The 14,387-nt window shown below is 39.8% G+C and overlaps 1 protein-coding gene and 1 non-coding gene across 2 annotated transcripts in view; both read left to right on the forward strand.

Moving 5' to 3' along the window:
• The window catches only part of LOC577459 (pre-mRNA-processing-splicing factor 8), a 51,295-nt gene that overhangs the window by 34,391 nt on the left and 2,517 nt on the right, over positions 1-14,387 (forward strand). The window contains exons 29-43 of the mRNA XM_030991507.1: positions 1,446-1,615; positions 2,043-2,172; positions 2,719-2,865; positions 3,489-3,649; positions 3,854-4,045; positions 5,114-5,351; positions 5,610-5,738; positions 6,294-6,407; positions 7,018-7,191; positions 7,735-7,928; positions 8,530-8,693; positions 9,705-9,922; positions 10,765-10,905; positions 11,629-11,768; positions 13,920-14,122. Of these exons, the coding sequence (XP_030847367.1) occupies positions 1,446-1,615; positions 2,043-2,172; positions 2,719-2,865; positions 3,489-3,649; positions 3,854-4,045; positions 5,114-5,351; positions 5,610-5,738; positions 6,294-6,407; positions 7,018-7,191; positions 7,735-7,928; positions 8,530-8,693; positions 9,705-9,922; positions 10,765-10,905; positions 11,629-11,768; positions 13,920-14,122 (2,515 nt within the window). The remainder of the gene's footprint in view (positions 1-1,445; positions 1,616-2,042; positions 2,173-2,718; positions 2,866-3,488; positions 3,650-3,853; positions 4,046-5,113; positions 5,352-5,609; positions 5,739-6,293; positions 6,408-7,017; positions 7,192-7,734; positions 7,929-8,529; positions 8,694-9,704; positions 9,923-10,764; positions 10,906-11,628; positions 11,769-13,919; positions 14,123-14,387) is intronic.
• LOC115926979 lies at positions 9,310-9,379 on the forward strand. Its single transcript, XR_004065395.1, has one exon. It is a non-coding gene; the product is annotated as a small nucleolar RNA SNORD61 (small nucleolar RNA).

Below are 14,387 nucleotides of genomic sequence, written 5' to 3' on the forward strand. Positions count from 1 at the left end.
GAGAGAGTGTAAGGACTTCCTACTAGTGCCATGATATTTTTGGGACATGATGATGTTAAACTGCAAAAATTGAAAGTTTGTAGAGTTGTAGCCTGGTGCATTTCCCTTAACCCTTACTGTACTGGGCTATTTTGAGCACCCGCTGACTGGGGGGGGGGGGGGGGGGGCCTGGGAGGCCCCCCCCCTATGATCTCGGCCGTCGATTGTCCGATGAACACGAAAATTTGCATGTTTGTAGATATTTACGTAAGGAACAAGATGGTATAATTAGTTTTTTCCGAATATGCAAATTTTCGTCGTTAGCCTAATTAATTATGCAAAAATGCTAATTTTATGCATTTTACAGAAAACGTGTCAAAGTCCACTTTTTGGATGTTGAAACTCATTATTCATATGAAACTTCTTTTCTAAGACAAAAAAGTTAATTTAATGTAATTAATAATGATAATTTATGCAAATTTTGATGCATTTTTTTTTTTTTTTTTTTTTTGATGACATGCGCATACTAATTGTTATGTAACACCTTACAGGTATATCCGATTTCGACGAAAATGGTATCAAAATGTGCGTAAGACTTGAGGGAAAAAAGTCATGAAACGACAATTCAAAATTCCAAGCGGTTGCGGCGCAAACTCCGAAAATGTCGAGGGGGGGGGGCCTCCCAGGCCCCCCCCCAGTACAGTAAGGGTTAAACAGTTGATTCTGCTCTTCTTGTTGTTAGTGCTTGTCTCGTAAACAATTCATCTGATTACAATCATAAAGTAGAAGGGGAGGATTGGTGCAGGTTGGAAGAAATGCATTTGCAGGTATCTACAGTCCCAGCCTACCTGATGCTGTGTACTGTTCGATGCAATGCTATAGTAACCTCAGTGAACGCATCGTTGGATGGTGAGGGCTTACCTATACCCATATCATCCTGGAAAAAGACTGAGACACAATAACACTCTACCCTAAATCTATTTGTGATCTGGATAAAAAAAGACAACTCCATAGGTTCACCTTTCTAAGTGACACAGTTTCATTTAGCAATTCTTTACACACAAAGGAGCATATCCTTTGTTACTGTCAAGGTGTTAAATATTATTTCATTATTAACTTTTTTGCAAACAAAACATTTAAAAAAAATGAGGACCTTTTACTTCGTGATTATTAAGCACTACTACATTAGGAATGTTATGTAAGACCTAGAATTTGAAATTTGGTTATCATACATGGTATTCTGTCTGAGATTCTGTTTCAGGATTAGCCTCTATCACATGAGCTTCTTGCTGTTCAACCTTTGAACTTATGTTTTGATGAGGATAATCAAACAACATAACATTAGAGATGGTATGCAGGAAATGATTTACAGTATATTACTATTCAGACATGGTATATTGTGTTCAGGACTTGTATTTCATATGAAGTTTGTTTAATCAATACAAATGTGTCTGTTAACCCACCAGGTCCTGAAGCAGAATCCTTTCTGGTGGACCCACCAGCGCCACGACGGTAAGCTGTGGAACCTCAACAACTACAGAACAGACATGATCCAGGCTCTAGGAGGAGTGGAAGGCATCCTGGAACACACCCTCTTCAAGGGCACATACTTCCCAACATGGGAAGGTCTCTTCTGGTGAGTATTTGGCCAAAAAAAACATGTCCACTTCATTTTCAATCAGGATATCACCCGATGTGGCCCAGTGCTTTAGATTTTAGAGGCTCTATATATCTGTGATATCTGAAATGAGTCCCGAAATTAAAACATTCAACTGTTTTTGAGAAAAGGTTGCCTTCAAATTGGACACTATGGAAAAGTTGCTCGTTTCTTGAATTTCAGCATGCCTGTTTGAATCCTGACCATTTGCTTATGATCTTTTCTGACATTCATATTTATACCTCTTGTCACCTTGCTGCCAGAAGCACTGTTAGTTGGAGGCATCATTATTTTCAGTTTTTCCCTTTCCCTAGTGAGTGGTTACCTCACCAAATCCCAGAATATAGCTTTGAAGTATGGTAGCACTTAACCAGTAACATGTCTATCTCTTCTTGACCTTCTACAGGGAGAAGGCCAGTGGCTTTGAGGAATCCATGAAGTACAAGAAGCTGACCAACGCTCAGAGATCCGGTTTGAACCAGATCCCTAACAGAAGATTCACCCTCTGGTGGTCACCTACCATCAACAGGGCTAACGTAAGTCTTGGCACTCTTTGTCTTTCCTTGATCACACTCAAAGCTATGATAAATAGAATACCTTAGGTTAGGCAACAAAAATCAGGTTTTTTTAGGTGTCAGGGATGCCAGTTTTCAGGCTATAGCCTAATTTCAGGCCCTGACCCCTTTCCATATCAGACTGTATTAGGCTTCATATTGTACATAACTTATGAGGCTTTAACATGTATGGGTCTCTTTTCAGGCTCATCTGGAGAAACCAACTGGCATCCCTGAGATGTGCCCTGTAATAGTTTTACAGATAAAACCTTTCCTTGGCTTCCCTGTAAGAAGGCCATTACTGCCATTGAAAATATATAGCAGTTTAAGCATTCTTGCTTGCAGCGGACATGTTGGTTGTCATCATTAATGACATATGGACCTCCATTTTATATCCCAGTGTGGTTGGGAGATCTTTATGAAGTTTAGACTGGATAAACTATGCACAGCATTCTAAGCCATCGCCCAGTCCTTTTCATCGTATTCTTCAAACCATCTCAATGATTCCTTGTGTTTCTCTCTTTGTAGGTGTATGTAGGTTTCCAGGTGCAGCTTGATCTGACGGGTATCTTCATGCACGGCAAGATCCCAACCCTCAAGATCTCTCTCATCCAGATCTTCAGGGCTCATTTATGGCAGAAGATCCATGAGAGTGTGGTCATGGACTTGTGTCAGGTGAGTCAATACAGAGGAAACTGGTACCTTACTCATGATCTTTCTGATGATCTTTCTGATGGCCTTTCAATTGAAATTGAGTTGGAAACTAGACCTGAGACCTAAGCATGCAAACACCATCTATTCAGGTCAATGTTATTGGGGACATGTCTAGAAGTATAGGCTTGTAAGTAAAAACAGAGGAAGCTAGCAACTTACTCATGATCTTTTTGATGGTCTGTCTGATGATCTTTTGGTCTAGATCTTTTGGAAACTAGATTATGAGACCTAAGCATGCAAGCACTATCTATTCAGGTTAATGTTATTGTTGACATATGACTGGAGTTCATGGCTTTGAATCAAACCCATCCATGGGGCTTGTGATCTTTTGGGAAACATCAATCCTGTGCCATGCTAAACCCCCAAATCCAATGGGAATGTTGAATGCCATGGTGACTGAATTCATCATGCAGTCCTACAGTACACCTGTCTATAGGAATACTCCACAGGGAGTGGAGAAATATAAACATGAATATGTAGGTATAATTAAATTAATTGAGAGTAATGCCATCTATACAGGTAGAGTTTCTGGTAACCATGGCAAGTTTTAAATCACATAAATTTCCCTTGGTTATGTTTCCTAGGTATTTGATCAAGAGCTTGATGCTCTAGAGATTGAAACTGTCCAGAAGGAAACCATCCATCCCAGGAAGTCCTACAAGATGAACAGCTCCTGTGCTGACATCCTTCTCTTTGCTGCTTACAAGTGGAACGTCTCAAGACCTTCCCTCCTTGCTGACACCAAGTAAGTCCTGGGGACAGAGTTCTGGAGAGATTATTTACATGACTACTTATATTCATGTGGGTTTCTGGTGAAAGCAATCGTCGGCAAATACGGTATGCAGAGCATGCAACCAACTACTGAAAGTTTTTTTTTGTATACAACAAATATAATCTGTATTGGAGATGGGATTGCAGAAGTTCATCATCTTGTCTTTCCATTCAACAGGGATACCATGGACAGCACCACAACCCAGAAGTACTGGATCGACGTCCAGCTGAGATGGGGTGACTATGATTCCCATGATGTGGAACGTTATGGCAGGGCCAAATACCTGGACTACACCACAGACAACATGAGTATCTACCCCTCACCCACTGGGCTTCTCATCGCAATTGACCTGGCCTACAATCTGCACAGGTGGGTTTATAACCTGATTTTATTCAATCCTCTTGACAACGAAATATTTGAGACTTTATTATACGCTATAGATTCTCAGATTCATTTGATGCATTTTCACAAATTTGTTTGGCTTGGATAAGTCTGAAAACATACTTTCTTACAATATATATGCCTTCTCCAGAACATCAAGACAGTAAAATGAATTCATGTTATTATGCATTATATTCCACATACTAAGAATCTTGCTCTACGATTGGTCAAAAGTAAATCATGTGATGAAAGATAGTTCGCCCATTATTGACTGGAGAAGCAAAAAGTTTGTTACACTGCGTAGATAGTACTACTATCTACACAGTGCAACGCACTTTCACCGAAGATAGAGGTACTATCTACACAGGGCAACGCACTTTCACTGAAAATTATCCAAAAGCGCACTAAAACAAGCGTAATGAAGTGCGCATTACCAATGAGCGCAATTAAAACAAACACATGCGCGCACCGTACCCTCAAGGGTTGGGTTAAACTGTTCAACTTTTTTGGTGTGAATTTGGGCATGGTGTCTTTTATGTAGATGCATACACGTCCTTTTCTTTTTGTAGTTAAATTGCTTTAGATGTGGAATATAAAGCAAATAATCACCTTTTGGTTACAGGCGATGGCAAACTATCACTTCCTCATCGATCAGAATGTATACGCTATCTTTCCTCAGCTTCGCTTTGGAAAGATAGCTACATCCAGATCGCCTCGGAAGTGATGAGTTTGTCCCATCACCTTCACCAACGGTAGTTATTTGCTTATTGCTAGTTAGTGAGCATAGTTGGGTATGCTTCACTCTTTAAAGATAATAAAGTTATATTAGAAGATGAGTTTAGCTTTTGTCCTTATTTCCTGATTGTCTATGGATGTCCAGTCGAAGACAAAATATATATAATTCTTTTTTAGAGGAGCAAGTAAAATTTATTATGATTTAGGACAAAAGTGCAACTAGTTGGATATTATGAGCTTCAAAGAATGTATCTGGCTGCTGGCATCCGTGAGATCAAGTCTTGTGAATCTTTGTTTACTTCCTTCCTTTATTTTGAACAGTGCATTTGGTAACTGGTTCCCTGGTTGCAAGCCCCTGATCCAGCAAGCCATGGCTAAGATCATGAAGGCCAATCCCGCCCTCTATGTCCTGAGGGAGAGAATCCGCAAGGGTCTGCAGCTCTACTCCTCAGAACCCACCGAGCCGTACCTGTCCTCCCAGAACTACGGAGAGCTCTTCTCGAATCAGATCATCTGGTTTGTGGACGACACCAACGTGTACAGGGTCACCATTCACAAGGTAAGAGAGCAGGGGACATGTGGATTTACATCCTATCTGAGAGGCTAGGTTTTTAATGATGTACTCTGTACCCAAGGATATACCAACTTTGTTTAGAACCTTGGCATGAGGATAATCTGAAATGTCCCATTTTGTTTGAGCTTGTTACACATTTGTTCTGAGATGGCTGCTATTTATTGTTTTTCATTTGGTTGTAATACCTACCATAAATCAAGAACTTCAAGAGTACAATTGTTTTCCTTCTATTCTGTTGTTTAGACCTTTGAAGGTAACTTGACCACTAAGCCTATCAACGGAGCCATCTTCATCTTCAACCCCAGGACTGGTCAACTCTTCCTCAAGATTATCCACACCTCTGTGTGGGCTGGACAGAAACGTCTTGGTCAGGTAATCATTGGTCAGCCTATCTCTTACCATTCTCACAATTGTATAGACAAGACCATACAGGATAGTCTGGTTATAAGTTTAGTTGGATAGTACAGCTGTTAGAAAATTCCAGAGGCTGGGTTCTTAAATTCTGTGTGTAACAGTGGGCGGGACATCTATCTGGATATGTATATTTCATTTGCTGCCTAAGCTATTATTCACTGTCAATCATATGAAGTCAAGGATAGATTTCATTGATATGTAGGATTGAATGTTCTGTGCATGTTTCATTATATTTTTTAAAGCTTATCTGCACTAGTTTGGCCAGGAGGGATTAGACCTCCCTGCATGGTCACTGACAGGTGGTTATCTCGTCAAATCAGCTCTCAATTAACATAAGCAAAAAAAGGACCATGGGGAACAAACGGTCACCGCTTAGGCATTGTTTGCTATATAGAGGGGGCAAGTAGCTATAAGTAGTGCAGTGGGGCTTTAAGACTTCATTTCCAAAGACCACACGCATCGTCAAAAGATCTTCAAACCTCCATTCATGTTCTATTATCATTGACATTACAGCTAGCCAAGTGGAAGACTGCTGAAGAAGTGGCTGCTCTGATTAGATCCCTGCCCGTTGAGGAACAACCCAAGCAGATCATTGTCACCAGGAAAGGCATGTTGGACCCTCTGGAGGTAAGACCAAACATGATTCCCCAAACCAGGGAATTCAAGGAATTCATGAATACTGTTTGCTCTGTATATATATGTATGGTGTCTGGGCTAGAGTAGAAGAATGTTGATAAGCATTTGCTTTTTAGTTTCTATGTGCCTCAGGATAGTGTTCTTCCTTGGATTTTACTGTACAGTTGCTTTATACTTTTGTGAAACTGACTGTAGCATCTCAATATTTTACCATACACTAATTCCTAAATGACCTTCACTTTTCTGTAAAGACTTCAATACTTGTTTCACTGAACTATTCTTCATGACTATCATGTTGATATACGTATGTATTATTATGTACCGGTATATTTTTACACTGTTTTGTACCTCTCCCTTGTCTCTATCTTGCACTTCATATTTTTTAAATAGATTTTTCTCAAACATCTTGATCAAGGGCAGACATAATTCACTGCCCTTGATCAAGATGTTTGAGAAAAATCTATTGAAAAATATGAAGTGCAAGGCTTTCAATATGCATACAATAATTACATGTATCGTAATATGTGGACACCAACGTGGCATCTATTTAATTCTACCACACTTTTAAATATGAGCCTCTCCCACCCTCCTCTCTATTCAGGTTCACTTGCTGGATTTCCCCAACATCGTCATCAAGGGCAGTGAGTTACAGCTCCCCTTCCAGGCTTGTCTCAAGGTAGAGAAGTTTGGAGACCTCATCCTCAAGGCCACCGAGCCTCAGATGGTGCTTTTCAACCTCTATGACGATTGGCTCAAGACAATCTCCTCCTACACGGTAAGTTCAAGCTGAGAGATTTACAAAGGCCACAAGCTGTTCAGTGTGAAGAATAGTATATTCACTGGTTTTAGGGGCATAGGTGAAACTATATAGACAATAGCACAAAGATTTGTAGTCCAAAGTACAGAATAGGTTTGAATTTGCAAGGGCCATTGGCTCTACGGTATGGAGAGTGTATACACATGTTTGCTGGTTTATGGAGAGGTATTGTTGAAGATTATTGTGGGGTGAACTTGAGACTTTCCTGACCCAAACTGTTGTTGTACAAGACTCCCTACAGGAAGAGGAATTCAAATGTGAGTAATTAAGAATACACCCAAACCAAAGGGCACTTGTGATTTGATGCTTGTTGGCAACTGGACATTGATGTTTTTTAAGACCTCTGCTATATCCACTCCACCCTCACACCTCCTCTATGATTCTCTTTCTCTCTCTCTCTCTCTCTCTTTCTCTCTCTCTCTGTCTCTGTCTCTCTCTGTCTCTGTCTCTGTCTCTGTCTCTCTCTCTGTCTCTGTCTCTCTCTATCTCTCTCTCCTACAGGCCTTCTCTCGTCTGATCCTGATCCTGAGGGCGCTACACGTTAACAATGACCGCACCAAGGTGATCCTCAAGCCAGACAAGACCACAGTGACCGAACCCCATCATATCTGGCCTACACTGACCGATGAGGAGTGGATCAAGGTGGAGGTTGCACTCAAGGATCTCATCTTGAATGACTACGGAAAGAAGAACAAGTGAGTGGTTAGATTAAATCGACAATGTGAATTGACATCCTTCAAGGTTCCCACTCATCCTAACAAATGAAAAATTGAAGAAAAATTGAAGTGTAATGAAAACATACTGATGTGATCTGGTTGCGGAAACTTTGAAGAGTCATGGAAAATTAAAACATATCTAAAGGCTTGTATAAGTCATGATAAATGTTTAAATTATGTATGATATCTGTGGTGACTAGTGACTCCATCATCTTACAGCCTTTTCACACGGGTAAAATTCATCGTATCTAGAGCTGATTGAAAATTTTCCCTTTGTAAACATGGTTTATACGAAGTTTGGACAGATACGAATTGCGATTCATACGCCAGTCAAAGCAGGCTGCAGATGCGAAGCCTGTAGCTAAGACAGCGAGACATTTTGTGTGTGAACGGATATACGTCCATAACTAGACCGGGCACTGCTCTTTAGACGCTTGGTAGGGCCATTGCGCATTTACGAGCAGTTTTATTATAGCTATTTTGTCCTAATGTGCAGCTTTAATACAAGAAATCAAGTTTGTTTTTTAATCAGTATATTTGATATCCATCTTCATTACATTGTGTTTGATTAAATTTTCAGTGTTAACGTAGCCTCGCTGACACAGTCTGAGATCCGTGACATCATCTTGGGTATGGAGATCTCAGCTCCATCCCAGCAACGTCAACAGATTGCAGAGATTGAGAAACAGACCAAGGAGCAATCTCAGCTCACAGCTACCACCACAAGAACAGTCAACAAACATGGTGAGTGAAACATTGACAGAATTTAAGAGTAGTATTGGTCATCAGTGGCATTTCGTGGGAGGGGAGCAGAAAAAAGAGGAAAATGGGTAAAGGACAAGAAAAAAAACAACAACATGTATTAGGATCCCATACCTGAACTCTAATAGATTTCCTTGTTAATTTGTATATTATTTTGGGGCTTTTCCCCTTCCAGTGATGCCAATGCCCAAAACAGTCATCATGGGTTATAATGCAGCTTTTGACAATATTATTCACAAATCTTATGCCTCCGCAACGAAGTAGCAGGAGGCATTATATTTTTGGGTTGTCCGTCCGTCTGTTCGTCCCGTTCTCATGATCGCGTTATCTCAAGAACCGATTGATGGATTCCTGCCAAAATTGGGTCATGTATGTATGTTGCAGAGCCAATGACCTGATTAGATTTTAGGGTCATGAGACATGTGGTCAAAGATCAAAGGGTCGTACATGTATATGACAAAAAGCTTGTAATCACAATATTCTGAGAACCTGTTAATGGATTACAATCAAACTTCAACTTCAAAAATTGCTTCTGTTTGGTTTGTAAAATGGCTCTATGGTGGAGGCACAATTTTGCTAGATTGTGTGATTTTCAGACATAAGGATGACTTTCTTTGACTGATTATTCATGAGGAATACTTGAAATACCTCTAAGAAGTTCTGAATGTCTGATGGCATGTATGTTGGCTGTACAAAGTTATTGAAGATGCTAGTTGACAAACATTTTTTTTTAATAGAAATAACCAAATATGCAGTTGCTATTTATACAGTTACTTAGTTTATTGATACAGATACAAGACCAGGACAATCGCTCTATGGTGGAGGCATCATTTTCGACTGCACGCAGTATAACATCTAGTTTTTCCATGTCACATATTAAAACATATACCCACATCCTAATTTAACCTGAAAACTTTGTTTAGGCAATTGCGGTTAAGTCTTGTTCCAATTCTGGTTGAGTCTTCAATACTTGGATGTATTTACTTCATACAGGTGACGAAATCATCACCTCCACCACCAGCAACTATGAGACGTCGACGTTCTCCTCCAAGACGGAATGGCGTGTGAGGGCCATCTCTGCTACCAACCTCCATCTTAGGACCAACCACATCTATGTGTCATCTGATGACATCAAGGAGACTGGGTACACCTACATCCTGCCTAAGAACGTCCTCAAGAAGTTCATCATCATCTCTGACTTGAGAGCGCAGGTGAGTAGGTCTTCTTTTCAAAGGGTGATGTATCTGTTCACTTTAGTCTTGGATGTCGTGGTCTGCATTTTCAAAGTTAGGCAAAATTCTGACAAATCGAACAATGAGTATGAGGACCAGAATAAGAGTATTGCATTGTTACATCTACCCAGTACTTAAGTATGGTAGTGACACATGGACTATAGCCTATGATACTAAAAAGCGTTTGGAAAGTTGCGAAATGTGGTTTTTAAGAAGAATTATGAAAATCCCCTGGACTGGACAAAGTTAGTAATGAGGAAGTTCTTACACGAGCTGGAGTGCAAAGGAAAATGATACCTGAGATGTTGATTAGGCAGTTGAAGTTCATGGGTCACATTACACGTAAAAAAGGCCTAGAGAATCTTGCTTTGACAGGGAAAATTGTGTGAAGAATGAGGATACTTTGGATGGACAGTCTGCAGAAATTGTTGGAAAAGAGAGGAGTGAAAGAACTGGGAGTGGTGCTAACAGAGAAGGCTAGGAGCCGAGGGTTGTGGAACAGCATGATCGCCAAAGTCAATCGATATGGCACTAAGAGAGAGAGAGAGAGTCGTGGTGCATAGTAGTCAAACAATAGAACTTCTAACAAAAATAATTTCATGGGCATTTAAGAAGTAGTACTAATTTATATCCGAAAGCAATTAAATCAATGATAACAATGACAATTTACAAATGAATCGTTTCTTGCAGAAGGGCGCAATCAACATTTTTTTTCTTCAAAATGTACATCCAATGTAACCTGGTGTCTATCGTCTCTTAGGAACCATGTAAATGATTTTGTAAGAAAATTATGCAAGTTTATGTTTGGTTTGTCATCCTAGATTGCTGGCTACCTGTATGGAGTGTCTCCCCAGGACAATCCTCAAGTGAAGGAGATCAGATGCATCGTGATGGTACCACAGTGGGGCACCCATCAGACCGTTCATCTTCCAAACCAGCTTCCTGATCATGAGTTCCTCAAGGTATGAACTACAGTCAATCCTGTCACTAATGTCCTTTGGCAAGTCAGTTATGATCTACATTTACCACTCTCCACTCGGGTGTTAAATGGGTACCGGTAGCTGTGAGCACCGAAATTGGTAGCCTAGCAGAGCCGGGGTAATATTGGAGCGCCTTGAGCACCTTGGAGGGTGGATATATGCGCTATATAAATATCCAATAATATTATATTAATGATATAAAAAGAGTACATGTAGACAAGTGACCTGTCTACACTTAGATTGAACAATCAGTCAAAGCTTTCTACAGAGCCATCTCGAGTTAACAATAAAAGGGACTGCTGTAGGCAGGTGAACATTGTAAATGAGTCATCCGTTCTTTATTTTCACCTAGATTGGGACAAGGTGACCACCATATAGAAGTGGTCTAAGTACAGAGGTGGTAACTGACAGACATGACTATATATGTGTGCAGCCACAGGTATCGCAAAAGCCTTGCATAACCTCCTTCAATGGAACTCCATCCTCTAAAATTTGTTGACTTGTTTTGAACTAAAAGTGTTTGAAATTTTTCTAAAGTTTGATTTGAAGTACATACCATCATTATGAGTTGGTATAAGTTGATAATGGATACTTGATATTTTTCTTTGCTAGGAACTATTGTGTGATGTGAAGGCTGTAGGTAAATGTGTTGTTTGCTGGTTTCTGGTAATGATTGTGTTTTCGATGATGTTGATATCATTGCAGGAGATGGAGCCACTTGGTTGGATCCACACCCAACCCAATGAGCTTCCTCAGCTCTCGCCTCAAGACGTCACCACTCACGCTAAGATCATGGCTGATAATCCTATGTGGGACGGAGAGAAGACTGTCATCATCACATCCAGGTGAGTTGGGTGCTCCAGGCTAGTCTAAGAATCAAGTTTTAGATGGAAGGGCAGACAAATAAGCTGCCAACCATTACGTTTTTCCCGGAGTTATTATGTTTTTCCCGTAATTATTACGTTATTTTCCTCCCAAATACGGTAGTACATATTTTTATGCCTCCGCCACCGAAGGTGGTGCCGGAGGCATCATGTTTTCGGGTTGTCCGTCCGTACGTCCGTCCGTCCGTCCGTCCGTACGTCCGTCCGTCCGTCCGTCCGTACGTCCGTCCGTACGTCCGTCCCGTTTGACCGTTATCACAATATCTCAAGAACCATTTAAGATTTAAACTTAAGACTCGGGAATAGTATTTATCACCATAGGAAGACGATCTGATTAGATTTTGGAGTACGTAGGTCAAAGGTCACAGGTCACAGAGGTCAACTTATGAAATTCCTTGTATTGAGTTTGTTAGCGCGATATCTCAAGAACCATTTGAGATTTAAACTTCAAACTTAAGGATAGTATGTATCACCATAGGAAGACGATCTGAATAGATTTTGGAGCACGTATGTCAAAGGTCAAGGGTCACAGAGGTCAACTTATGAAATTCCATACATTGAGATTGTTATCATGATATCTCAAGAACCACTGGAGATTTAAACTTCAAACTTGGTGATAGTGTGTATCACTATAGGAAAACAATCTGATTACATTTTGGAGCACGTAGGTCAAAGGTCAAGGGTCATAGAGGTCAACTTATGAAATTCCATACATTGAGATTGTTATCATATCTCAAGAACCACTGGAGATGTAAAAACTTCAAACTTAAGGATAGTATGTATCACCATAGGAAGACGATCTGATTAGATTTTAGAGCACGTAGGTCAAAGGTCAAGGGTCACAGAGGTCAACTTATGAAATTCCATACATTGAGATTGTTATCATAATATCTCAAGAACCACTGGAGATTTAAACTTCAAACTTAATGATAGTGTGTATCACCATAAGAAGACAATCTGATTAGATTTTGGAGCACGTAGGTCAAAGGTCAAAGGCCACAGCGCACATTATGAATGCAAAAACAGCTTGTGATCGCGTTATCTCAAGAACCGATTGATGGATTCATGCCAAAATTAGGTCATGTTTGTTACTTGCAGAGCCAATGAACTGAGTAGATTCTTGGTTCATAAGGTCAAAGGTCAAAGGTCATGGGCCCATTATGTATGCAAAAATAGCTTGTGAACGCATTCTCATTAGAACTGACAGATGGATTACTAATTAACTCAGAACATCTTGCAGAGCCAATGAACTGAGTAGATTTTATGGTCATGAGGTCAAAGATCAAAGGGTCATATGTATATGAGAAATTGCTTGTAATCACAATATTCTGAGAACCTGTCAATGGATTACCATTGAATTCAATTTTTTTTTTCTGTTTTGGTTTGTAAAATTGCTCTATAACGGAGGCATCATTTTCGACTGCGCGCAGTCGAATTCCATCTAGTTCCTTCATAAAATGTGTTTTCTTAAAATAAATTTTATTTTATTTTACTATTGTTATTTTTTAATTTTTTTTAATGAGTGCATGAATGATTACACATAAACTAACAAATGGAAATGAACCCAGGTATAAACAAACCAACAAATAAATAAACAGATGAATGAAACAAATGAAATGAAAGAACTAGTTTGAACAGATATCCAAGAAATTATTGAAATGTTCTTATTAGGACTTAAATTTCTTTCTTTCTGCTCTTCAAGCAGCAACTTAATCATCAACCAGTAGCATTTTGCAGTAATTTTTTTTTCCCTGACCACCTTGAAGAGCGCTTATCATTGAAACCCATTTTTAAGTATTTGTCAAAGGCAGTCTTTGAATGTTTTACTGTAAAAGACGAGACAAACACACAAATGCTTCCATACCCTGGACTATATTTGATTACATACATTCTTAAAAGCCAAGTGGATTGTTTCAGTGAAAGAAAGTTTCTTAAGTGTGCCCTTTAAAATCGCGACTGGCCGGAATGCCCCCCAGGGAGTAGAGAATGTGCATACATTGTGTGCGGGTAAGCCTGGATCCGATCACCAGGGTAATAAAATATTGTTGTATCGATGTATTGGGCGCTATATAAAAGCGGAATATCATTATAATCTCTTTATTATCTTCCCAGCTTCACACCCGGTTCGTGCTCCCTGACGGCCTACAAGCTGACTCCCAGCGGTTATGACTGGGGTAGGCAGAACACAGACAAGGGCAATAACCCCAAGGGATACATGCCTTCCCACTATGAGAGGGTACAGATGCTGCTGTCTGATCGGTTCCTGGGCTTCTTCATGGTTCCAGCACAAGGGTCCTGGAACTTCAACTTCATGGGTAAGAATATGGATAAAGAAAACAATTTTTTGTGTGGTTTAATAATAATAATAATAATAATAATAATACTGCAAATTGCAAATCGCCTCTAATGGGAGTTTCTTATTCTTGCAGTCTTAATAACTTTCTGTTCTTGAAGTAACAGGTTTTCTGTGTAGCATCTATGAATTATTGGCAGGGTGTTGCATTAGTATTTTTTCAAGATCTTATCTTGAATTTTGACCATTGTGACAGAAATTTATGACTTTTTGTTGTTTTTGTGCTT

This window comes from Strongylocentrotus purpuratus, unplaced genomic scaffold (genome assembly GCF_000002235.5).
Source record: "Strongylocentrotus purpuratus isolate Spur 01 unplaced genomic scaffold, Spur_5.0 spur5_scaffold_2, whole genome shotgun sequence".
In the NCBI taxonomy this organism is placed as follows: Eukaryota; Metazoa; Echinodermata; class Echinoidea; order Camarodonta; family Strongylocentrotidae; genus Strongylocentrotus; species Strongylocentrotus purpuratus.